At 53.3% G+C, this 25,307-nt stretch overlaps 7 protein-coding genes across 7 annotated transcripts; 5 read left to right on the top strand and 2 right to left on the bottom strand.

Moving 5' to 3' along the window:
• Window positions 1–532: 532 nt before the first annotated feature.
• NEUTE1DRAFT_70639 (endothiapepsin precursor) lies at window positions 533–2,646 on the top strand (the record flags this gene model as incomplete). The annotated part of the gene is made up of 2 exons (XM_009857032.1): window positions 533–1,046; window positions 1,106–2,646. 2 exons carry the CDS (start codon window positions 710–712, stop codon window positions 2,284–2,286), a joined length of 1,518 nt encoding a protein of 505 aa, XP_009855334.1.
• Window positions 2,647–3,417: 771 nt separating this feature from the next.
• Window positions 3,418–5,124, top strand: NEUTE1DRAFT_149416 (uncharacterized protein; the record flags this gene model as incomplete). Its single annotated transcript, XM_009857033.1, has 1 exon — window positions 3,418–5,124. One exon carries the CDS (start codon window positions 3,418–3,420, stop codon window positions 5,122–5,124), a length of 1,707 nt encoding a protein of 568 aa, XP_009855335.1.
• Window positions 5,125–5,587: 463 nt separating this feature from the next.
• On the bottom strand, window positions 5,588–9,751 carry NEUTE1DRAFT_89323 (uncharacterized protein; the record flags this gene model as incomplete). The annotated part of the gene is made up of 4 exons (XM_009857034.1): window positions 5,588–7,384; window positions 7,435–7,664; window positions 7,725–8,054; window positions 8,107–9,751. 4 exons carry the CDS (start codon window positions 9,749–9,751, stop codon window positions 5,630–5,632), a joined length of 3,960 nt encoding a protein of 1,319 aa, XP_009855336.1.
• A 4,442-nt stretch (window positions 9,752–14,193) lies between these two features.
• NEUTE1DRAFT_89327 (uncharacterized protein) lies at window positions 14,194–15,721 on the top strand (the record flags this gene model as incomplete). Its single annotated transcript, XM_009857035.1, has 2 exons — window positions 14,194–14,642; window positions 14,701–15,721. 2 exons carry the CDS (start codon window positions 14,194–14,196, stop codon window positions 15,680–15,682), a joined length of 1,431 nt encoding a protein of 476 aa, XP_009855337.1.
• A 1,148-nt stretch (window positions 15,722–16,869) lies between these two features.
• Window positions 16,870–18,732, top strand: NEUTE1DRAFT_132569 (uncharacterized protein; the record flags this gene model as incomplete). Its single annotated transcript, XM_009857036.1, has 3 exons — window positions 16,870–16,929; window positions 17,338–17,423; window positions 17,489–18,732. The coding sequence occupies 3 exons, from the start codon at window positions 16,870–16,872 to the stop codon at window positions 18,531–18,533; spliced, it is 1,191 nt and encodes a 396-aa protein (XP_009855338.1).
• Window positions 18,692–20,540, bottom strand: NEUTE1DRAFT_70649 (uncharacterized protein; the record flags this gene model as incomplete). The annotated part of the gene is made up of 1 exon (XM_009857037.1): window positions 18,692–20,540. The coding sequence occupies one exon, from the start codon at window positions 20,538–20,540 to the stop codon at window positions 18,777–18,779; it is 1,764 nt and encodes a 587-aa protein (XP_009855339.1).
• A 595-nt stretch (window positions 20,541–21,135) lies between these two features.
• On the top strand, window positions 21,136–25,191 carry NEUTE1DRAFT_132571 (uncharacterized protein; the record flags this gene model as incomplete). Its single annotated transcript, XM_009857038.1, has 1 exon — window positions 21,136–25,191. The coding sequence occupies one exon, from the start codon at window positions 21,136–21,138 to the stop codon at window positions 25,189–25,191; it is 4,056 nt and encodes a 1,351-aa protein (XP_009855340.1).
• Between the last annotated feature and the right edge of the window lie 116 nt (window positions 25,192–25,307).

Consider the following 25,307-nt stretch of genomic DNA (forward strand, 5'->3'; position numbering starts at 1 on the left):
ATGGTCAACCACATGTTAGCTTCCGAAACACGCTGCCCATGGGTTGGCCCACCTGTCACTTTGCTATCTGGATGCCGTCAGATTCGGCCTCGGATACAGGCACTGATAGGGTTGTTTGTTTCCGAGGGTACCAAGTCGATACTCATCAAAGGTGGAGGCGAGGAGCCGAGCAAACAAAGAGGCCATCAGGCCGGCCAGTTGGTTGTCATGGTTTCAAAAAACACTCCAGAGCTGGTAAACTGCTCGGTTGATGCCAAGCTCGCAATCGGCTGGGGATCGTCACCAGAAGATTGCTTGCCCCTGGGAGGACCGAGGCGAGCAACGGAGGACGACCAGATGAACATGGGACGACACAAGGGTTTGCCTAGTCCCATCATTGTTTCCTAGGTAGGTGGTCCTCCTTTTTTTCCCTTTCGACCAAGATACGTCCGCACCGCCCCAATGTTTCAACGACGGCTTCCTATCACCTTCTCTTCTTCTTCTTCCACCTTCTTCCTTTTCTTCTACCGGCCAGTCTCCTCTTGACGAAAACACCGGCCTGACTCGTCCTCCCTCACTCTCTTTTCACTTTCGACTAGTCGTCGAACCTTACGCTCCTTTAACCAACAAAGCCCGAGAACCGCCGCAAACGTCCGCGGTCGCCCTTCTCGGCCCACACTCGTTTTAACGGTTTAGCACCTTCGTCACCTATCCTGTCTTTCTTGTCACGATGAAGTTCCCCATCGTCGCCGTTGCGGCTTCTGTTCTCTCAACTGCTGGTCTGGTTGCAGGTGACCCTCATGTCATCCAGGTTCGCGCCGAGGACCTTCAGGTCCGCAAACATGGCGGTCACAGTTTCAAGATTTCCCAGATTTTCAACCAAAAATACCAACACAAGGTTAAGGGCAAGGGCATCAGAGATGTCGCCAAGGTCTACACAAAGTTCAACATGAAATTCCCCGACCACCTTCGCGAGGCCCTCGTCCGCGTCTTTGGCGACCTGGGCGTCAAGATCCCTGGCAACCTCCAGGCCTTGAACGACGGCTCTTTCTCAGCTGGTTCCCAGGGTACGTATTCCTTTGTTTTGGGACCATCTCTGCGCTCCATTTACTGACCTCCCTTACAGGTGAGGTTGATGCTACGCCTGTCCAATTCGATGTTCAGTATCTCGCTCCCGTCCAGATCGGCTCCCCGCCGCAGACGGTCATGATGAACTTCGACACCGGCTCTTCCGATCTCTGGGTCTTCAGCTCCGAGACCCCTGCCAAGCAGCGCAATGGCCAGAAGATCTACAACATGACCCAGAGTACCACCGCCGAGCTCGTCGACGGTCATGTTTGGAGGATCTCGTACGGTGACGGCAGCAGCTCGTCCGGAAATGTCTACACTGACAAGGTTAGCATTGGCGGCGTCGAGGTGGACAAGCAGGCTGTTGAGATTGCCACCGATGTGTCCGACTCTTTCACCAATGACGCTGCCTCCTCCGGTCTCGTCGGTCTCGCCTTTGACTCCATCAACCAGGTCAAGCCCCGCAAGCAAAAGACCTTCTTCGGCAATGCGATCGACGACCTAGCCATGCCGCTGTTCAGTGCCAATCTCAATAAGGCTGAGCCTGGCAACTACAACTTTGGCTTCCTCGACCAGGAGGAATTTGTCGGTCCCATTAGCTTCGTCGACGTTAATGCTACCCGCGGTTTCTGGGAGTTCGAGGCCAGCGGCTATACCCTTCCCGCCTCCAACTTTACCGAGTTCAACAACAAGACCGGTGTTTTCCAGTCCCTGACCCACACCGCCATTGCCGACACCGGCACCACCCTCCTCATGCTCCCCCAGCCCATCGTCGAGGATTACTACGGTCAGGTCGCCAAGGCCCGCAGCGACAATGCTTATGGTGGTTATGTATTCCCCTGCAATGCCGACCTCCCGGACCTCATCCTCCACATTGGCTCCTACAAGGCTCGCCTCACCGGTGATCTCATCAAGTACGCTCCCGCCGACACCGATGACTTTGCGACGGCCAAGTGGTGCTACGGTGGCCTCCAGAGCGCCCAGGGCTTCCCCTTTTCCATTTACGGAGACATCTTCTTCAAGGCCCAATTTGTTGTGTTCCAGGGTGGTGTGATCGATAAGGATGACTGGTCCAAGGGCGCCAAGTTGGGCTTTGCTGCCAAGCCTGGCACTCAGCTTCCTCAGGAGACGGAGACACCCGCGGTACCGGACGTTCTGCCCATCAACAACGCTACCAGCCCGGTTGGAAGCGGCCACAGACGCACTGGCGGTGGTTCTTGTCGTGCTCGCGTTAAATAAGTCATAAACCTTGTTACTCTGGCAGGTGATGTGAGAGAAAAATAGGTCCGGAACACTCGCTGGGTCTGGTTTGGTGTAAGCGTGTCCGGACCACTCTTCACATCACCTCTCTAGTTAGAGTCTTGGTTTTGATGCTTGAGTCGGCATGCTTTTTTTTCGAGTTTGCGATTGATAATATTTGAGGAGCAATCCGGCAAACAAAACTACACGTAGTACACATTGAGATGAGACTGCGTACGATGTACATATCATTACCTGCCAAGCGTCTTTGCGTTGCATAGCGGGTTAATCTTATTCGGTTTTATTCTTGATGTGTTTTATAGTCAATTTACCAACGTCAATGCATCAATCAGCCTATGCTTAAATTCCTTTGATACCCAGACACAACGAAACGGCTAGGAACTCACAAGGATTTCCTACTCATCTGAATTCCTCCAAGGTCGTGTACACGTACGGAGGGTGTTGCCGAAACTGGTAGTGTTGAAAGCAAAAAAGGGGGTACCGTATCCAGCGCAGTTCCTTACATAACCCTAACCCCTGATTTGCAGCTACGTAGAATAACCCGTCCGAGCGAAGACATCCACGCGCCTTCAACCCTGGAATATTCCACACGCGTTTCCCATGAGGGCGACCTTCCATCAAACTTACATCAATCGATGAGCCAACTCGCAACAATCACAGGATACTGCTCACACGGAGCATTGCGTTTTATTTTCCCTCTACATATTCAGAGAGTATCAATACGATCCCTACCTCTTTAGACGGACTTTTGGTGCAACTCTATGCCGCAATCGATATTGTGCCCCGCATCACACACATAGTCGCCGTCGCAAACCGTTCGCAAGGGCGTCCGTCATTGGCGCACAACAGCGCACATTTCACTTCTCACTCACTCTGATCACAATACCTCAGTCACCCAGCGACATCAACAAATTTAGCAATCACACAACCCAACAAGACATCTACACCTCCTAGCTATTTCGACCATCCCATTTGCAGAATAACAAACAGCAACCCAACCATTGAACTCCACCTCCCTCTTACTTCACCTTTTCTCCCAAAACACTCGGGAATAAACCAGTCAAAAAAAGAAAAAAAGGACAAAAAAAAAAAAAAAAAAAAAAAGACAAGATGCTCCGCCGCCCCTTAACAGTCCTAAACATCACGGCCGAAGACATAGCGTCGTATGAAGACCGAGCTCTTGAGCGCCAAAAAGCCCGCGAGATGGCTGCTCGCACACAAGCCCGTCAGGATGCCATGAGACGGGGTCACGGCCACAGTCATGGTCACGCGCAACCACTTCAGCAACAACAACAACAACAACAACAACAACAACAACCCAGTGCAGGAGCGAGGATCTTTGGAAGGGAACATCCCGGTGTTGGGAATGTTGGGGCAAGTGGTGGGTTAGGCTTTGGTACAGGTGGTGGCGGCGGTGGTGGTGCAAGGATAAGCGAACAGTATATGGGTATGGGTAATGATGAAGAAGAGAGTGAAGAAGAAGAAGAAGAAGATGATGCCGGTGACGAAAGCTATTATGCGCAGCGCCATGCGCAGAGACAGGCGAGGATGATGGAGCAGCAGCGGGAGGCGGCGCAGAGACAGGCGGCGCAGAGACTTGCGCAGCAACAGCAACAGCAACAGCAACAACAGCAAAGTCAGGTTCAGGTGGAAGAGAGGACGACGGCCACAGCACAGACCTCCACTACCACTACGGCCGGTCGAAGGGGTGATACTACCGGTACTAGAGCACCACCAGCCACAACAGCTGCTGCTGGAGGGAGACAACCACGCGGCCATCAATCACGCGCGGCAGTCACACCCACTGGACCAACGACGACAGTAACGGCAGTGGAAACTCCATCTGCCATGCCAGGAGGAGGAGGAGGAGGAGGGGGAAGAGGAAGAAGAGGACTGCGCGGGGGCACAACAACAACAACGGGAACACGTGCAGGACAACAACAAACCCCGGCTGCCACAGGACAACACGACGGCGCCCAAGAAGAAGAAGCAAGAGATGAAACAGAAGGAGAAGAAGAAGAAACCCAACGACTCGACCAAAGAGGAGGAGGATACGGTGGTTATGCCGGGGAAATGGACCTTGACATCAACACGCACATTCCCTTTATTTCCTCCTCCGATGACAACAACAACATGGAAGGAATGGAAATGCTTCTCCCACCCGGTTACCACCTGCACGGCGGCTACGGTCTGCAAGTTGAAAGCCATGAGATCCAGTTCCATACTCCCCCCGTCGCAGCGCAGTCTGGGAACCAGGTGATTGCTACGCCGCCACCGCCGCCGCCGCTGGCGGTGAATCAACCTCATCAACATCAACAACAACAACGTGCCCCCCACCCTCAAGCTTCTTCTCAGTCCCAACACAGTCACCAAACAACACACCATAACCATAACCAACAACCGCAACCGCAACCCCCTCATCAAAACACCCGCCGCCGCCTCTCCCAATCCCAAAACATCCCCCCTCCGATTCCACCCACTCCAGTTCCCCGCACAACCACCACAACAACAACCCCCGCCCAGCGCGTCGCGGCCCAACAAGCCCACCAACGTGCCGCCGCTCAACAAGCCTCGGCCCTCCGTGCCCAAAGAAGGAGAATGGCCATGGAAGCGGATGAGCAAGAGGGGCTGTACGCTCGCTTGACCAGGGAACATCCTTCTTTGTCCGTGTCATCCACTACGACGGCTGTGCCTGCTGCCCAGGGCTCTTCCGGTGTGGTTACTACGCCTGAGGGACAGGTGGGTAATGCCGGTGGTGGTGCTGCTGCTGCTGGTGGAGCGAGGACTGCTGCGGCTCAGGGGAGACGGAGAGGCTAGAATGGTTGGTCACAAAATAGTTCAGGTTGGGGAGGGAGGGAGGGAGGGAGGGATGGATGGATGGTTGGATGGTTGGTTGAATGAGGTCGTCTATAGTGCTGGTCTGATCCGGAATACCTAAAATAAATGATTTCAGCGAACACCGTCATAACAGTCCTTAGATGTGGTGATTAGCAGCGTTAAATTTCATCACCTTGCTTCTTGCGCCTATCCCTCTCTACCTACAACACCGCTTGCTTTTCGTCCGCACCCAAACATTTATCTCCGCTGAATCTGTCCGTCCATTGCCATGTTTCTTCGGAAATGCTCACATGGACGCAAGCAACAGAGGCAATAAAGCTGTTTGTTCTAGCAAAGAACCCCGTTGATATCATGCCTTAACCTGTACATAAACCCTGTCCATCCTTTTTATGCCCCAGGTCTGATGTCCATTTTCTAAAAGGAAGTGATTCCGCTTTCTGGTGAAAAGATATTTATTTCATTCCCACCCCATTCCCTTTACTTATTAGATGCTTTGCAATTCTTCGTTTTGTTCTTCCTGCAGCTTGCCCAGATTTTCCTCCGTCAACGCCTCTCCTTCCCTCCGCTCTATCGAGGCCGGACTTGTCGTCATATCTGCCACGCTCGGTTGTGATGGGTAATGCGAACTGGCATCAAGAAGCTGTTCAACTTGACCAAGCCCTGTCTGCTCACCAGGGTCTCCTGTTGGTTTTGTCGCGTCTGGCACGCCGTGTCCAGAACCTGACCCTGACGAAAAGTATCCCGCCGTCGGAGACTGCTCAACCTCAGCACCACCCCCTGGAGACATCCCCTCTGCAACTCGGCCAGGACCCATAGGCGTAGCAAGATTCGACCCTTCATGATCATCAACGTTGTCATACGCATTCAAGTCCAATTCAGACGGCTCTTCATTCAGCCCAACAGCAGGAATACCAGCACTCTGACAATGCTCACCAGACTCTGTGCATTGCGATGTAATCGGCGAGAGTTCTTCCCTTTTGGTAGTGCACCACCTCAGCAACATCCTTTCGAGCGTTGTCCTTTTGACAGGTTTGGACAGGTAATCATCCATGCCCGCCCTCTTGCATTTTTCCCTGTCGCCTTGGATTGCCGAGGCGGTCATGGCCACGATCGGCACATCTCTCACGTAGCTTCTGTACGGGGCGTGGTGCCGGAGGAGGTGGGTGCACAGGTACCCATCAATCAGAGGCATTTGTACGTCCATCAGAATGATGTCCGGTTTCCGTTTCTTGCCAGTGCTGGCTTTAGAAAGGTATTCGAGAGCTTCCTTGCCGTTCCAGGCGGCCGCGACTTGGAAGCCTAGTTTTCTGATCGTCCTGATGGCGATTTGTTGGTTGATCTCGTTGTCTTCGACTACCAGGATAAAGATCTTGCTGCGGTCCGGCATGGAGAGCTCCTCTTGCGAGGTGGTGGGGGAGAGGCTTGTCGAGGATTGTCTCCATGCCGACCTTTGCTCGCCGCTCAGCGCACCTGACTCCTGGTCAGCCGGAGCCGGGCAGTTACAAGACACGCTTGTCTCGCTCTGTAATCTGTCAGATAGCGGGCCGGTAATCGACTGTGCTTTTTGTGGCTTTTTGAATGGGATCCAGAACGTGGCTGTAGTTCCTTCGTCCTTTTTGGATGCGAGCGCCATGCGCCCTTTCATCAGTTCTAGCAAGTTCTTGGAAATGGTCAACCCTAGACCGGTACCCCCAAATTTCCGCGCTGTCGAGGGATCTCCCTGACTGAAAGGCTGGAAGAGCCGTTTGAGCACTTCTTCTTCAATACCAATGCCCGTGTCCTGAATCACGAACTTGACCTCAATAGTATCGTCCGTTTCCTGTTCGACAGAGACATGTAGCTTAACGTGACCCTCATGTGTGAACTTGATGCTGTTCGTGGCCAGGTTCGTGATGATTTGCCGCACACGTCCAGGGTCTCCCATAACCACGAGATCAATCCCAATATCTGAACAAATCTCGTAGTTAAAGGCTAAGCTTTTCCGCTCAGCGGTGAAGCTAAGCATCTTGCCGACCTCCTGAATAACAACGGCTAATGAAAACTGTACTTCTTCGATATCCAGTCGCCCAGACTCAATCTTTGAGAAGTCAAGAATGTCGTTGATTACAGTCAGAAGTGCGTTCGCGGAACGGAAAATATTCTCCGTTAGCTCTCGTTGCTCAGCATCAAGCTCAACATCAAGCAATAATTCCGCCATTCCGATCACACCGGTAATGGGTGTCCGAATCTCATGAGACATCTAGAACGATTAGTTCGGAAGCAATGTGGGAAGTGAGCTGATAAACTCACATTGGCCAAAAACTGGCTCTTGAGCCGGCTTGCTTCCTTTGCGGCTGCTTCATTGGCTAGAAGTTGTCTCTTCTCCAGTGCTTGAGCCTCAATGTCCCTTTCGCGATCCTTTAATTCGGTTACGTCCATTATAAAGCCCATGACGCCTTCGATGAAATCCTCTGTTGAGTTTCCGGTAAGAGGATCTCTCCTGAGAATGGGCTGAAAACCGGTGCGGTACCATCTGCCTGCTGAGTCTGTCGTTAGACTCTTCAAAACACTCAAATGCTTAGATCTGTGATGGTACTTACCAAACTTGTGGTCCTGCAGTTCCACCGGTGACTTTCCGCCAAGTATGGACTCAAGAGGCTGCAGAAAAGCAGGCGTTTGGCCATCCGGTAATTGTTGGTTGATGTTGTTGAAAACTTCGTAAACATCCTTCCCGATAAACCAAGAGGAGCTGCCACACTCCGGCGAGAGAGCATCCCATATTAACGATCCCTCCAGCAAGGTAACCTTTCGATTGGGGTCAACAGCGAACATGGTCATGCGTGAGTGAGCAATGACGCTACGTAGCTGTTGTCTTGTCCGCTTGGCTTCGAGCTTTGCTTCCATAGTTTCGTGCACATCAGTGCAGGTTCCTATGACAGTGGTTAGACACGATGCGTTTTGAGACAACAGAATGCCACTTACCAAACCACTTTTCAATTTCCCCTGTTTGTTTGTTCTTCAGAGGCAGCGCACGGCCAAGGAACCATCTCCACTCGCCATCTTTGCTGCGGCACCGGTACTCTATCACATATGGCTCGCCGGTTCGAGTTGAATTTTGCCATCGCTTGTCAGCCTCGGCCAAGTCATCGGGATGGAACGCCGTTCTCCAGCCTCCGCCTAGCGAAGCTTCTACGCTCAGACCTGTGTAGCTGTACCACCTGCTATTGTAAAAGTCATGTGCGCCGTCTGGTCCCGCAGTCCACACGAGCTGAGGCATGGTCTCGCATATCAATCTGAACCTTTCCTCGTCTGCTGCTTTGATCTGACTGATTTCATGCTCGATTCGCGTGATGTCCCTGCATGTTATCACACCCGCCAGAAGTTCGCCTGTGATCTCATCTCGAATCACTGCTCCCTCAACGTCGAATATTAGCCGCTCGCCGTCTGGACCCAGCATGCCGACTCTGAAGCTTTCAAAGGGCGTTTCACTTTTGATCATAAGAGATATTGGGTATTCATCGGTCTCCAGCTGTCTGCTGAAATCATCTGTCCACATTCTCCACTGTGACAAGAGGTTGAAACCTTCGTGGGGAGCGCCTTGCACAGGGTCTGGATAGGAGAGGCGCCGGGCAGGTTTGTTGGGAAGGATCACACTCCCGTCCTTCCACATGGCGATGATTGGCGTTTGTGTCTTATCCAGAAGGGCATCTTTCATGACAGTGATCTTTTGGAGCATGGAAGGAGCACTGGTGATGGAAGAGTGAGACGGAGGTCCAAGCGGAGGGAAAGGACTGGAAGACATGGCGACCGCAGAAGGACTTAGGGGAAAGGACGGAGAGCGAGAACGCGAATCACGACTTGATGTCAAAGAGGGAGGGTCGTTTATGCTATAAGGGTACTTTTTTTCAGCAGCATCCAAAACGTCACGCCTTCCAGCCAGCTTCTTGGCACCAACCGGGGGAACATACTTGGAATCGGTGTTGGTGAAAGTGAGGGTAAAAAAGGTTTGCTGCGGGCTCAACTGCCAGACCGAAATGATCATCTTGGCCTGTGCGTGGAATGTAGAACTTTCTGACCGGGCGCGGGTATGATATGTTGACCGGGCGATATCTCTCTTGACTATGACCACATCCACAACAGCGTTTGGTGATGGGCGGCAGGTTGTGTTGCCTGCATCCCCGTCACACACGCCATCTCCTGGTTGAGCCGATGTCGATCTAGACCGCGGTGAAGAAGTGGAAGCCGATGGAGGGAGCTCTGCTTGGCGTGGCGTAGCGTCTCCGTCGGGATCAGTTTGCAAAACAGACTTCAAGATTTCTTTTCCCCCGCTGTTTCCAACTCCCATCTCGAGGGCAATCTGGTCCAAAAAGTGCTCCCATGCAATCCAAACCGGCATGCCATCCTGGATAAGATCGATACCAACTTGAGACAGAGTCTGGCCACGGAGTTGGTCCATTGTCGAAGACAGATCATCCCCCTCTCCCGTCGCATCTGACGGCATTCCCAGTAGCCTTCCCATGGACTCATTAGCCAGTACCACTGTTTTGAGGCTATCCAAGACCAGGATTGGAACGGGTAGAAATTGCATGGCCGAAAAGGCAAGCTGGCCCGGAGTTATGAAGGGCATTGTGAGGCGCAAAGGGCTCGACGACTGACTTCGGCGTACTTGAGGAGTCATGGAAGGCGGGCCTCGCCAGAGGCGCTCCGAGTTCCCCTGGGACAAGGTTGTCCTGTCATCTATTAAACTTTCCGACGGAGGTTCGGGATGAGACACGGAGTTCCCCTCCGGTAGTGCTGATGGCATGTCGGGGTCCTGTGGGAGTTGCGTCTCTTGGCGGGCGGACCGGGGCTCGTCCTGCAAGACAGGGTTGTCATTGTCGTCTGGGGAGGATCGAAGACCGGGGCCCATGTCGTCGTCCCGTAATTGGGTCGTACGAGATCCTGTTGGTCTGCGGAACTCGTAAATCGGCAGGGCTTGTTCGATCGCAGAAGCGTGTTGGATACTTGTCGACCTGGGAAGCTCGGAAAGGACGAAAGAAAGGCTAAAAGTTAAAGGACGGCAAGGACCTCTGATGCTATGACTGAAGAAGTCGAACCTTGAGCATGGCGTCCGTGGCTCGAATATCGGTCGGAAAGTGGCTGTTGAGGATGTGACCGAGGTGGTTGATCAACCGGGCGGGTGGTAACCACTGGGGCAAGGGAACTGGAATGCGGAGAGGAAGCGTCGGGCGTAGCCGATCCTTTGGCTGGATGTTTCAACGAGGGAGAAACGAAGCCGGCGAAGCCCAATGGTAACAATTTCCGTATGTAGTATCAATGCAGAAAGTGATCAATCCTTTTTTGTCGGTCCGAGATTAAAATAGGTACTATAGGCTTAGTTGGCCTTGTGTCGTTGGCTGTCTTGAGAATCGCGAGGCTTTTTTGGGGGGGTTGAAGCAAGCTGTTCCGTGGTTGTACGCCGCGGTAGTTGTCGGTCAAACTACAAGTAAATCCCAAGAGATGGTGGTGTATGCGCAGTGTTGAAGATAGTAGCGGATGCTGGAGGTTGGAAATCAATGGGACGGGAGTCGACGAGGAAGTGGTGGGAAGAAAGAAACGATGGAAGAAGTCAATGAAGTGGAAGAATGAAGTGGAACTATAAGGCCGAGACTTTTCGCTACTTCTCGGTCACCGGTTCAGAGTAAAGTAGCTAAGTACTAGTCAAGTTGAGATTGCCAGGCCCATGGGAGAAGTGGAAGTGGAAGTGGGACTGAAGCGGAAAGAACAAAACGGGAGCGGGCAAGCAGCTGGAGAATGAGCGGAGGTGCAGGAGCGAGCAGAGCAAACTAAAACCAGACGCAGCCGCAGCGAAGAGGGAAAGCACTCTATGTACATGGATTGGCCCTACGACTAGGGCAAGGCAACCTAACCGAGCGAGGCCCTACCGGCAAGTACTAACCTGAGGTAGGTCTGGGCCAGGTCGCAGATCTCCCAAGTGACAGGAAGGAAGAACTGCGAACTGCAGCGGGCTCCACCACACGGAGAATGGAGGCAGGTGCGGTTGAGCTTGTAGAGGTAAGGCAGCTGCAAAAGTCGTGACTTTGCGGTGCGTGCAAGAGGTAAACGAGTCTTGCTGGGGCCGGCTGGGAGGATTGAGTGGGTGGAAAAGGGGACTTGTGACAGGTAACCGTCTTCATTTCCCAATCCGATCAAAGAAAGAACTTTCTAAGAAAGGATAAACCTCCTCAGGTCGTTATGTTTCGAACGAGTCCCATCATTCCGTTAAGTATCGACAAGCATGGCAGGCCGTTATAATCGGATACCTTGTTCAACAACTTTCACGTACTTTGCCGTTGGCCCATGTCGGTGATTGTTGCAAGACTAGCCGTCTTGTCATTATGAATTCGGCGTGTCAAGACCAGGACAGCACTTTCAGTACACATGCGCATAACGATGAAGACTTGGAGAGGGTAAAGGCGTGACGGGGCGGCGGACAGACCACAGCAGCGCACTTCATTCGCCATGCTTTCGTGGTCGTCTCTACGCCTCACTAGGTCTGCGAGAGCACTTCAGGTTGCTTGCAGCTGAGTGGTTTGATGCGTCGACGCGTACAAGCGCGGAGAGATCGGACTGTAACCTCGACCATATCAATGTAGCGGTCGAGTGGCGACAAAAAAAAAAACACCAGTGAGGTCTTGTTGCGCTCGATTTGAAGCCATCACGAAGCCCATCACGGGGCCTAAAAAGCCTTCTTTTCTGGGATATGGAAGAGAGGAGAATACCGAGGGTTACTAAGTGGGAACAAGGCCGGGACACGTCCAACATATCGAGTGCGCCGTAAAAGCTTTGGTTTCGCTTGTCGTTGTCTGGAATTCCGGGGGAGGACCCTGTTGGAGTGAGGATCGCAAGCCCATAGCCCGGTCTAGACCTCAGGGTCCAAGGCGGTTCAAGGCGGCCCAATCGAGCCCAGACTTTGTCACCGGTTCGTGAGTTGTGGCCTTGTGGGTGTGCATCTCGATTCGTTTGGCGCTTCAGCCGTATCGTGAGAAGAATCGACCAACAAGCGCTCCCGTCTTGTGTACCGCACACTTCCGTCCCTTCCGGCGTGTTTGTGTAACCACAGCTTGGGAAATGCCGTCTTAAGGGAGAGTTGTCGTTGTCTTGGGAGCCAGTACAATCCAATCCCTCGGACAGAACCAACATGGGATCTGGGCACAAGGTGCGACCCATTGTCTTAGTGTTCCACTCGTATCAAGTTTTTTTCTCGAGCTAGATAGGTATTAATGACCATATGCTTCTTTCAAAGATGAAAAAAGGAAGAAGAAGACGAAGAAGAAGAAGAAGAAGAAGGACTTCGCAAGGTTGGAGGGACGTGCGTGCCTGAACGATGCCTGTTTGGGTAGGTAGGCAGAACGCAGTCAACCTACCAGTTGGCGGGTAGCTGTCAAGGGCTGACAGCAACCCCGCCTTTTAATCATCACATCTCTTCCTCAGCAGCTTGAACCTTCCGCTTCCCGTCATTTCTGCGTTCCTCTTGATGCACTAAGATGGGACAATCTGGTGTTCTGGTTGAATTATCTTCAATTCCATCAGTCCCATTTACTATGTCGGAAGTACAGCAGGCATTGTGCACATCTCAGGTCTCAGAAATCAGAGACAGGCACTGCGACTAGTAAAGTGACCATCCGACATGCCATGCATAGTAGTGTGACGGCCAAACATGAGAAATTGATTCACGGCAAACTGCAACCGCCCACCACCTACTCGCAAAGAGATTGAGCGCAAACAAGTTGACATGGTTTCTTTGCCTCAACCCTTTGTCGCTGCGGCAAATGCCTTAGCAGATAAACAACAGGGGAAAATGAGATGTAGGCTCTAAAGAAGACCGCGACGGCCAGTGATCAGCATCAACACATCCGGTCCGTGTCCGAATGTGGATCTACCGGCTCCGATAGCTCCTCCCAACAAACCCTCCGGGCATGTGAATCAGGCCTCGGACCTGACTCGGCAGGTCTCCGATTCGGAGGCTCTCACACACCCCACTCCGTATCACTGCCCTGATGTCCCGTCTTCCACTTCCTGCTAGACGGGGCGGACGCAGCACCCCCACATGGTTCCCGACAAGCACCGCTCAACCTTCGAGTCTTCCCACTTCCACGTCGCCCCGTTCACGTGGGGGGTCACGTCGTCAGGCACCCTTTCAACTCCCGAAGCTATCCCCGAATCAACCAGAGAAACGCGGGAACCCCCAGTCGTCGTATCAAGGTTGAGCCTCAAAGTAGAGGGATTTGTAAGACAGATGCCGAAAGTCACCTCCGCTTCGCCTAGATCCCACTGAGGACCCCACACATGGATTGGCCAAAGGGTTGCCAAGGCCCATGGGGGGGTGGTTGTGGTGCTTCGCGACAGCTACGGGAGGTATTGTACGCTCTGGTTGGTGGATAGCTGATTAATTCATCCCCTTGGTCGTCGTCCAGTCATCGGCGCTGTTATTGTCAGTGTCGCCGTATCATTGACCCTTGCATATCAGATCTGGGGCCGAGACAGACTTGTAACCACCACATGGAATATCCGGGGAACCAGGCCTGACAGCTTGGGGATTCAAAGGAGCGCGTCAGAAGAAAGATACGGACCAAACTGTTGGTGACAGCCTCACTCGTCAATGTCACCACCATCCATCATGGTGAACATCAATCAAGACCAATCAAAACACCGCTATCGGACTTGCAAACTTTAGCCGGGATGTCCTGCCTCAGCCGGTAGCCTATAGTTCACCGGCTCATCACTGCTACACTACCCACTCCCCGGCTTTCGCTTGGTGCTGCGGGGATGTGGGCAACCAAGATCTTCATCAGTCCCACTCATTCCGTCCTCGGGATCCGCTACGACGTACTGTGTAAATGCCATGTTTGAAGAACTCTTCATTCCTACGCACACTGGCCGAGGTCTCGCTATGTACTCCTCGTTTTCCTTGATCAATATCTGTTTCTTACCTAGTCGTCTGCACTTGCTTAGTTGAACCTTTTCCCCAGCTCTAGATACCCCGGATTGTACTGGCAATCCCCTTGCTTTTCTTCAACAACCGACACCATGGCCGAAACTTATACCGTGCCCTTCTTCATCAACGGCGAGGAAGTCCGCACGTCCAGGACTTTTGATGTCACGTCCCCAGCAACCCAAAAGGTTGTGCACAAGTGCAGCAGCGCTACGGATACCGAGGTTCAGGCTGCCGTGAAGGCCGCGGCACAAGCTTTCAAGACATGGAGGAAATCACACCCTAACCAGCGTCGTGACCTTTTCCACAAGGCGGCCGAGATCTTGGAGAAGAGAAAGGAGGAGTTGGGCCAGTACGTGATGGACGAGACGGGTGCTCCACGCCAATGGGCCGACTTCAACATTCAGGTTGCCAAGGACTTGTTGATGGATGTGGCCGGGAGATGCAACACGTTGGAAGGGTCGTTCCCCGTAGTCAACGACCCCGAATCGGGGGCCCTCGTCTTGCAGGAGCCCTATGGCGTTATCCTCGCCGTCGCCCCTTGGTGAGTCCAGCTTTAGGCGGCGGCCAAGAGAGATGGTATTCCACTAACACCTTGCAAGGAACGCCCCCTACATTCTTGGTATCCGCTCCATCCTCTACCCCATTGCCGCCGGCAACACCGCCATCTTCAAGGCCACCGAGCTCTGCCCACGCACCATGTGGGGCCTCTGCTCCGTCTTCCACGAAGCCGGCCTCCCCAAAGGCGTCCTCAACATGCTCGTCCACGAGCCCGCCAACGCCCCCGCCATCACCAGCTCGCTCATCTCCAACCCGCAGATCAAGAAGGTCAACTTCACCGGCAGCACTGCCGTCGGCCGCATCATCGGCCGCCTGGCCGGCGAGAACCTCAAGCCCGTGCTGCTCGAGCTAGGCGGCAAGGCCTCGGCCATCGTCTGGGAGGACGCCGAGCTCGACAACGCCGCGACCCAGTGCGCTCTGGGCGCCTTCCTCAACTCGGGCCAGATCTGCATGTCCACCGAGCGTATCCTGGTGCACAAGTCCGTCCGCGCCGAATTCGAGAAGAAGCTCGTCCGCGCCGTCGAAAACATCTTTGGGCCCCCGACGCCCGCACCGGTCCTCATCAACTCCCTCGCGGTCGCCAAGAACAAGAAGCTCCTTGAGGATGCCTTGTCCAAGGGCGCCAAGCTGCTGTACGGCAACCCTGACGCCCAAGAAGAGACCACAACGCGCATGCGCCCGGTCATTGTAAGTGGAATTACCACCGACATGGACATCTACAAGACCGAGAGCTTTGGGCCCACGGTGGCCGTGTATGAGATCGAGACCGAGGAGGAGGCGCTAAGGATCGCCAACGATACCGAATACGGATTGACGAGCGCCGTGTTTACGGAGGACTTGAGAAGGGGATTGCGCATGGCCAAGGAGATCGAGACGGGCGCGGTGCACATTAATAGCATGACGGTGCATGATGAGGCAACGCTGCCCCACGGTGGCGCGAAGGAGAGCGGATATGGGAGGTTTAATACCAACCGGGGGTTGGCGGAGTGGGTTAAGAGTAAGACTGTTACTTTCAAGTTTTGAGTTCGAGTTTGCGAAGTAGGGGCTGGGTAGATGAGGGGGGAAGAAAAGGGGGGAAAGTCTGGCGATGTGTACATTTTGGATGGGCAACGCGAGGTCATCGTCAAGAGGGGGAGAGAGAGGAAGGCAGCAGTGCAAGCAAGCGTGCGTTGATAGATGTGTGTTTGAGCGATCTACTAAGTAAGGCTATGATGGATAATGGGATCTCGTGGGAATCGCTTCGTACGCATTATCTTCGCCTCATTATGTGTCTAGCCATGGTGTTTTCGTTTTGTTCCTTTACATGTACAAAGGACCACCGCTACTGTAGTGATCATCGCTCTTCTCTCCTTTCCCCCTTTTTTGGCTCACGCCGAGCAAAGATCCGCAGTCTCCGTATGTTTTGATCATGGGGACGGGTTTACAGGGATTGCCAAGACCGCGAATTCACAAAGCAAGTAGGTCTTGCATTGCCATGAAAATCACTGAGAAGGAGCCTATAGCCAGGGAAAAAAAGGAAAAAAAGAGGGAGAGAGGGAAAACAAAGAGAAAAACTGCCAGCTATGGAAAGTAGATAAGGATAAGAAAAATGTTCAAACTGACAGGCGATAATAATGTAGTGAAGATCTTCTGCAAAAGTGTTTATGATATTACACTACAAAATATCGGAATTCGGCGTCCTCAGCCGTCAGCCGCCTTCCTATTTGGTGGCCGTCTGGTGGGGAAAACTTGTAGGGACAAGCCACTAACAAGCCGATGTTTTGGGGGATCATCTTCAGACCAAGAACAACAGGCAGGCAAGGCCGTTTGAAGGGATATCCGCGGCTTTGAGGATCCACGGTAGATTCCTGTTGTAGGTTGTATGTACACTATGTTGTCCTCTACACTATATAGAAAGCTAGGACCCCTTTTCCGAAAGTCAGCCTGTTTATCATTGACTCTGTACATGTTTCGAGTGTTTCAGGTTCCTACTAGGTACCTAGTCATCGAGCGTACGTGAACAAACCTAACTCGTGGAGATAGTATCAGCGAGTCCTTGCACCAAAAGTAAAGTCGAATGCCCCATCTTACCCCGCGTTTCGTTTTGGAGCTTATCAGTTTCACTAACATCAATCAGCCTTTCTACTAAAGAATACTCAGAACTAAGTTTGAGAGACTTATTCCGATCAATTTCTTATTGACTATCACCAGAGGAAGAAAAAAGGTGAAAGATGGGATCGTCAGTCGATAACAGAATTCCCGTTTGGCTAGATTGCGATCCGGGTCACGATGTAAGTTCAGCTCGGGTGGTGCAGGACGGGAGTTACGCCCAAGTCGGTCGCGACGGGATGCAAGAGAAACGGGAGACACAAGAAAGAGGTCGGCATCTCCCGTTGGATCTGCACTGTCGGTGCGATGCGAGTGCAGGTGCATCCATTCCCGGTTCGGCTCTATTCGGTTCAGTTCGAGGTCAACTTTCGGCGGCACTTTACTTCATCATAGCTCGGCTCTCTCCACCTGTTCGTCTCGCGAAGTCGTGGCGGGCGCGGTGAGAGAGGATGAGATGAGATGATATGCATCCAAGTACCTACTGATGGCATCGGTGCTACCTACCTACCCGCCGACGACGAAGATGGGAATGGGGAATGAGGTTGATCAACATTTCAAAATTGCAGACATTAACGAGTCGATGTGAACAGGACACCTTCGCCATTCTCCTAGCCGCCTACCACCCAGCCATCCGCATCCTGGGTATCTCTACAGTCTTTGGCAATGCATCCTTGGAGTAAGCCACTTGACCTGTTTCTTCATCTCACTCAGGCCGTGTCTGTCTTAACACATATATCACAGAAAAACAACCCGCAACGCCTGCTCCATCCTCACCTCCATCTCCCGCTCGCACTCCATCCCCGTCTACATCGGCGCCTCACACGCCCTCCACCGGCCCCACCTGCACGCGCCTACCGACATACACGGCGAATCCGGCCTAGATGGGACCAAGCTGCTCCCCACGCCTCTCGTCGGTCCCGACACCTCCGTCGACGCCGTAACCGCCATGTCGACCGCCTTACGCTCCTGCGCCCCTGGAACCGCCTGGGTGGTAGCCACCGGCAGCTTCACCAACGCCGCACAGCTCTTTTTGAGCCACCCAGATCTCGTCAGCCACATCAAGGGCCTCTCCCTCATGGGGGGCGCGTTCGGCACCGGCTTCACTCCCGCCATCCTGGGCACCGTCGACGGCGTACCCCGCGTGGGCAACTGGACGCAGTTTGCCGAGTTCAACGTCCTTGCCGACCCGGAAGCAGCACACGCCATCTTTTCCAACAAGGAGCTGGCAGGGAAGACGACGCTGATCCCGCTGGATTTGACGCACATGGTTTTGACGACGGAGCAAGTCCGCGATCTGATTCTTTACGGGCCCGAGGGCAAGGAGGCGCACCCGGAACTGCCGCAAGATGGAAGCAAAGGGAAGACCACCCTGAGAACCATGTTGGTGGAGCTGCTCATGTTCTTTGCCAAGACGTATGCGGACGTGTTTGGGATCACGGAGGGCCCGCCGCTGCATGATCCGTTGGCGGTGGCGGCTGTGTTGACGGGATTGGTGGGCACCCCCCTCGAGGAGTATCAGATTCCTTTTTGGGATTTTTCTCCAGGGACTGTGGAGAAGCACAGAGAGAGGTTTGAGGTTACGGTGGTGACCGAGGGGAGTTACGAGGATGCGAGGGTCAACGGGGCGAAGACGGGTATGACGGTTGCCAAGCCCCTGCCCGAGGGTGAGGAGGGTGTGAGGATACCAAGGGGATTGGATATTCCGCTGTTTTGGAAGGTGTTGGAGGAGTGTGTGAGCAGAGCGGATGAGGCGAATGCGAGGGGGGATGATGTGCTTCCTAACTAACTTAAAGGGGTTGTGGGTTGTCGGATTATAAAGGGCTTGGTTGTGATGAGATTTTGACTGAACGGTTTACAGGACGTAGATGGCACAAGGGAGATTTGCACTGCAGAATACCCACATCTAGTCTAGAGGACGCTGCTTGGAGACTTCATGACAGTTCAGTTTGTAGACATAGATTATAGAACTACGGTATATCACTGGGTATATTATCATATCTTCCTTCGATCCCTACTCATCGGCGATGTCTTACTCCTTCGCCTTATTCTTCTCAATGACCTTCATCACATCCGCAAAGTTGTTCTTATCACCGCCCTTCTTTCCACCGCCCCGCTTGCGTTTCCCCTTACTACTCCCAAGGCCCGCCTTTCCACCTCCTTCATATCCATCATCGTCTTCATCCTCACCCCACTCAGACAACTTGACTTTTGATGATTCGTCCAAATCGGCATCGTCCTCCATACGACTCGACCCGAAACCCATATCCAGATCTTCGTCGTCTCTGCTGCTCTCCAGCAGCTTCTTCCGTAGTCGTGCTTCCCGCTCGGCTGCCAGTCTCTCCTCTTCGGATTTCTCGGCGGCGCTGATGGCCTTTGCTTTGGCCAGCGCGGCGCGGAAGGAGGGGTCGTCAAGCGAGGGCTTCTTGTACTCTTCTTGCGAAGTGAGCCCGGTCTTGGAATCTTTGAAGTAATTCCTCGGTCCGGCGGCTGCTGGTTCTGGTTTCGGTGGTGGAGGCATATCTGACAAACTCTTCTTCTCTTTCTTCTGGGTGTCCTCCACCTCTCCGTCCTCCTTATCTGACTCGTCATCAGAACCACTTTCCAACCCAGCTAGCGGATCGTAATCAGACTCGACATCGTCAAAAATATTCGGCTCTTTATCCTCCTCTGCCGCCTCGGCCGCTTTTTTCTCCTCTTCCAGCTTCTTGTAGTACTCGGGCACATCCATACCGAGAACCTTACCCTGCGCGAGCGCTTCTCGCTCCTTCTCGTACTCTTCCTGCGTCTTATTTGGGTCGAGTCTTCGAACTTTGCGTCGCTCGTTGCCGTCTTCATCGACGATGATCATGATCTCGTTTCCTCTGTCGTTACGCTCTATCCTCGTTTCCGCCTGCTTCTTGGGTCCGATCTTCTTGAACCTGGACCCCAGACTCGACTCCTGCTTGGCCTTGGCGGCAGCGCGCGCGGCTTTCAATTCGGCCAATATTTGATTTCTTGTCTTCTTTGCACCCGCCAGTAATGTCGTGGTTGCAAACTCGCCCTTCTTTTGCACTTTTTCTTTTTCCTTGGCTTTAACTGCGGCCGATTCGAGTTGTTCGAGCACATCATCCGCGTCGCCGTCCTCCTCGCCATCCGCTCGTTGCTCATTCTCTTCGGTCTCTTTTTGATTCTCTTCCACCTCAGGCGACTCCGACTCCGACGCATCCTTCTTCTCACCAAAAACATCCACTTCCCCCTTCCTCACCCTCTCCAAAAGCTTGAAATCCAACCCCTTCACCAGATGCGCTGTCTCCAGGCCACCTCCCCCGCCAATGATCTCCACTCGCAAGCGCTCATACTCCTCCTTGTCGATCTCCTCCTTCTTGTACCGCTCTTCCAGCTCCTTCAGCTTGCGCTCCCGCTCGTCCGCCTCTTCTTGCGCTTGTCTCTGCTTGGCGCGATCGACGTATCCTTCGGCGAGCCTGCTACCTTTGGGTGCAGAGGTTCGAATCTTCTTGTTGGGATGTTGTTGTTGTGATGATGATGGAGAAGAGGAGAGGGTCTGATTACGCTCGGCGAGTTGGCGGGCGAATTCGTTGCGGGGATTGAAGCCGGCGACGGAGCGAGGGGTCATGGGGATCGAAGAGCGGGCTTTGGAGCCTAGAGCGAGCGTGCGCGGGGTGCTGTTGCCTGCTGGCGCTGGCGCTACCGGAGATTTGGAGGTGTTCGAGGAGGGTGGTGATGTACTGCCATTTTGGTTGTTATTTTTCTGGGAATTAGCGAGAAGAAGACGACGGAATTGTTCGTTATTCATGTTGGCGGTGTGATGATTACCGCGTTCCGGTGATGGATTGCCGCGGGGGAATGGTCATGGAGGAAAGAAGAATGGCGAAAGATGACGGGATGATGCGAATGTTGAATGATGGCAGTCCAGCCTCGGGAGTTGAGGCGCGAGGCTGGAGGAATAGTGGCGTCCAGTTGAGGCTTGTGGGATCTGCAACAGAGGCGGGACGGGAAGTGGGACGAAAGGGACCAGCAGTGAACCCTCAGCGGAGACGGCAGTCACGGGACCTCGCATCAAAGCGGACCGCGGTTTGACGCGCTCCCGCCACGTCCACCGAATATGGAAGTAACCTCATCGTTGAAGAAGTTGCCACTCGGTCAGATTTCCTTCACCTGCTGCTTGGTTGTGTATTATACTGTCAGTAGTGTATACCACATTCGAAAGCACTTTTTTTTTCTCACAATGCCGAAATGAGTTCTCACGACTTTTGCTGAACAGCACACTCAACAACTAGGATGCTTGACGGCGATTCATGGATGATGTCATAGCCATTTTGGGCATTATTTCCATCGCATGAATGGATTAAATTGGACCTTTGGATATCGTGATCAAGTTACTCGTCACCATGGTTGGAAATCACCTTCTCGACAAGAACTCGGCTGCCGTACGGAAGAACATCGAGAACCATGCCTTCAACGATGAAGGCGGCGACGAGTACGGGGCCAGTCGCTTTGGAGGGTTCGCCGACTACTTCCAAAACAAAAACATCAAGCTCCAGAACCGCGACGCCCAGTTGCGCTCTTCCGCCAAGGACAAGCCTCAGATCTTCAAGGGAGTAGTCATCTATGTTCTTGGGTACACGCAGCCTTCATCCAGCGACCTACACGACATATTGGTCCAACATGGCGCTGGCTGGCTCCAGTATCTCGGTGGGAAGACAATGGCGACGCACATCATTTGCTCGTCTATACCACCAAAGAAAGCTGCAGAGCTGGCCAACTACCGAGTGGTCAAGCCGGCTTGGGTGGTGGATTCTGTTGCAGCGGGAAGGATGTTGTCCTGGACCGAGTACCGGGTCATCGACGAGGGACCGAAACAGCGCACCATCAAGTTTGATGCTGGGAAAATGTTGAGTAGCCAACCGCGACAACAGACTCCTCAGGGGTACCGAGAGCAAACTGAAAATAGCTTCTACACCAGCCAGTTGAAGAAGTTCAGCAGCCCGGCACAGCCAAAGACTCCCTCCAAAATTCCCCCAATTGTAAACGATAAAATCGAGGACTTCGAGGATGATATGTCAGTCGATCTTTTGCAAGTGCCACCTTCATCCAAGTCAGAGCCCCTTGCCCTCGCTGAGCCCGACGGGCCATCAGACGAACAATTCAATACTCCTCCGTACCAAGCTCCTCTTGAAGCTGCTCCTGAAGCGCAACCTACTACGCCAGATATCGCCGAGCCAGAAAATTCAGAGCCAGAAAAACCGAATGAATTGCATGCAGCCAAACCAATCACCTCGGAAGAGCACAACGCTAGGCTACTCGCGGATCCGAAGATGAGAAAAGCTTCAACCGCAAATCCTGACTTTCTTAAACAATACTACTCTGAAAGTCGTCTGCATCACCTGTCTACGTGGAAGGCACAGCTAAAGTCTCGTATGCAAAACCTTGCTGCTGAAGAAGGCCCAGCCAAAAAGTTGGCTAAGCGGCCTGCTGGTTCTCGTCGGTACATCATGCACGTCGATTTTGACAGCTTCTTCTGTGCTGTCTCCCTCAAGAAGGCGCCCGAGTATCGTGACAAGCCAGCTGTGGTAGCTCATGGTAATGGAAAAGGTTCCGAAATTGCTTCTTGTAATTACCCAGCCCGCAAATTCGGCGTCAAGAATGGCATGTGGATGAAGCACGCCCTAGAGCTATGTCCAGATCTCAAGATCCTGCCATATGATTTTCCGGGGTATGAGGAAGCCAGTCGGCAATTCTACGATGCTATCCTCGGAATTGGTGGCGTTGTTCAGAGTGTCAGTATCGATGAGGCCCTCATTGATGTTACTGATATCGTCATGGCTGAAGCTGGGTCCAGCGGCATTGGCATCAGCGAAGGAAGCATCTGGAGGGAACAGGAGAAAGTAGATCAGATGGCTTCGAAGCTTCGAGATCGTATCAAGGAGCAGACGGATTGTCATGTCTCTGTGGGCATCGGTGCCAACATCTTGCTGGCCAAGGTTGCCCTTCGCAAAGCCAAGCCAGCTGGACAATACCAAATCAAGCCGGAAGAAGCGCTGGATTTCCTCGGTGAGCTCAACGTAGAGGACCTCCCAGGCGTTGCGCATAGTATCGGTGCAAAACTTGAGGAGCTTGGTATCAAGTTCGTCAAGGACATACGACAGACCAGCAAGGAGAGACTAATTTCGGCATTGGGCCCGAAAACAGGAGAGAAACTGTGGGAGTATTCCCGGGGTATCGACCGCACCGAAGTTGGGGAGCAACCCATCCGAAAGTCGGTGTCGGCCGAGGTGAACTGGGGCATCCGCTTCGTCAACCAAGAGGAGGCAGAGGAGTTCGTGAGGTCCCTTTCACAGGAACTGGAGCGTCGTCTGTTGAGTGAGGGCGTCAAGGGTAAGCATCTAACCATGAAGATCATGAGACGAGCGGCCGATGCTCCTCTTGACCCACCAAAACATCTCGGTCACGGCAAATGTGATACCTTCAACAAGAGTGTGTCCTTTGGCGTTGCGACCAACAGTGAAGAGGTGATTGGAAAGGAAGCCGTTGCAATCCTGCGCTCGTACAAGTTCAGCCCGGGCGACCTTCGTGGGTTGGGGATCCAGATGACCAAGCTGGAACCTTTTAAGCCGTCTGCTGCACAGCAGGGAAGCCAGAAGAAATTGAGTTTTGGTGCAGCAGCGATATCCTCGGCGAAGAAGCGGAAGGCCGAGGCCATTGATGACGAGCCTCAGAGTCCGGCAGAACATAGGCCTTTTACGGAACGTGATGAGAAGGATCCTATCACCGCTGATCCGCCCACACCTCGAAAACCGAAGGTTCATCCAGCATTGCATCTCGCAAGGGCTGGTGAGGCAGATGAGAAGGCCAAAACGCCGCTCAATGTCAAAGGAACTCAGTTTATCATGCCTTCTCAGCTCGACCCAGCTGTGTTGGCTGAGTTACCAGAGGACATTCGGACTACGATAGTAAATCAAATGAAGGCACAACCCAGTAGGCGCACAGATTCCACGCCTCCTCAACTGAACAGCAGGAAAGCCCTTCCAACCCATGCAGAAATCCCACCCGACATTGACGTCGACGTGTTCAACGCTCTCCCGCCATCAATGCAAGCCGAAGTCCTCGCTTCCTACCGCCGCAACACACCACAAGCAAGTCCAAGCCGCCCGCCGCCGTCTCAAGGGGGTGGTGGCGGACAGACTCTTCTCCCGCAATCTCCCCGCAAAGACCGAATCATCAATCGCCCCATCGACCGTCTTCGCACGCCCACCAAGCGCGGCCGCGGCCGTCCCCCAGCCTACTTGAAGGAGAAAGAGCGTGACCTCAAAGCCGGTCTCCGGCAAGCCTCCCTCATCACTGCAGCCCGCTCACCAGATCAGGGTCAGGGTCAAGGTCAGGGTCAGGGTGGTCCCAGCGATTATTCCCGACAACCTTCGGTCGAAATCGACCTCCCTCCATTAGACCCCAATGTCCTGTCCGAACTCCCTGAAGAGGTCCGGCGGGAGGTAATTGAGGAGCACGCCCGCCAACGCCGGCAGCTTCAGAGGCAGGCTCAAGAGACAGCCACCGCGGCGCAGCAGCAACAACAAGAATATAGTCGGCATGTCCATTTGATCGCCGTAGACATTGAGTCTGCTAGGCACTACCTCCTCCGCCGTCGACAAGCGGGCAACAACAACAACATCAACAACATTAACAACAACACCTCACGATTCCTAGGTAACCAGCAAAACCCACCAACAAACCAACCTTACCACGATGACCGGCAATTCCCATCACCCATCGCCGGCGGCGGCGGCGGCCGTTACTACTCTTTCTTTGGCCCCCCACCAAACTGGGGCCGCACAAACCGCGATCTTCGCAGGATCCACTGGCCCGGCCCTCCTACCAAGACGACCCTCAAATCCGCGGCCTTGCCTGCGGGCGGCGGGCAGATGAAGGTGACGGACGCGGCGGCAGTGAGGAGGATGATTCGGGCGTGGTACGTGTCGACAGCGAAGCAAGGGGGCCCAAGTCTGATCGATATGGAGGCGTTGGAAGAATATTTGTACAAGGTCATAACATTAGAAAGAGACATGGAGAAGGCTAGGGGGTTGATTAAGTGGTTGGAGTGGTGTGTTGAGGGAGAGGGAGAGGGGGAGGGGGAGGGGTCTGCTGGTGGGCATGGCGATGGAGATGGAGATGGGGATGGGGATGGAGATAAATTGAACAAGGAAGTGGACGACGGAGTGAGGAAAGACTCTGAAGAGAATGATGTACATGGGGATGAAGACGGTAGTAATGGTGTTGAAGATGATGATGATGATGATGGGATACGAGACCAAATACAAATAAGCGAAAAGAAAAAAGGCAAGATGACGGCCAAAGAGATATATACCTGGCCAGAGGCGGTAGAAGCCATCAAGGCTTCGGTGCAAGAGGCCATGAAAGAGCGGGGATTGAAGGAGATGGATTTCTCTTGATGAGCTGAGCTGCCTTGGGTAAATATTTAGTGTAGAAGAAGAGTAGCCTATGTAGTTCTAATGCCTCGATCAGGAGGACTGCGGCCGTTGACAACATAAGACTGGATGGGATATGT

The sequence above is a fragment of the Neurospora tetrasperma genome (genome assembly GCF_000213175.1).
Source record: "Neurospora tetrasperma FGSC 2508 unplaced genomic scaffold NEUTE1scaffold_81, whole genome shotgun sequence".
Classification (NCBI taxonomy): domain Eukaryota; kingdom Fungi; phylum Ascomycota; class Sordariomycetes; order Sordariales; family Sordariaceae; genus Neurospora; species Neurospora tetrasperma.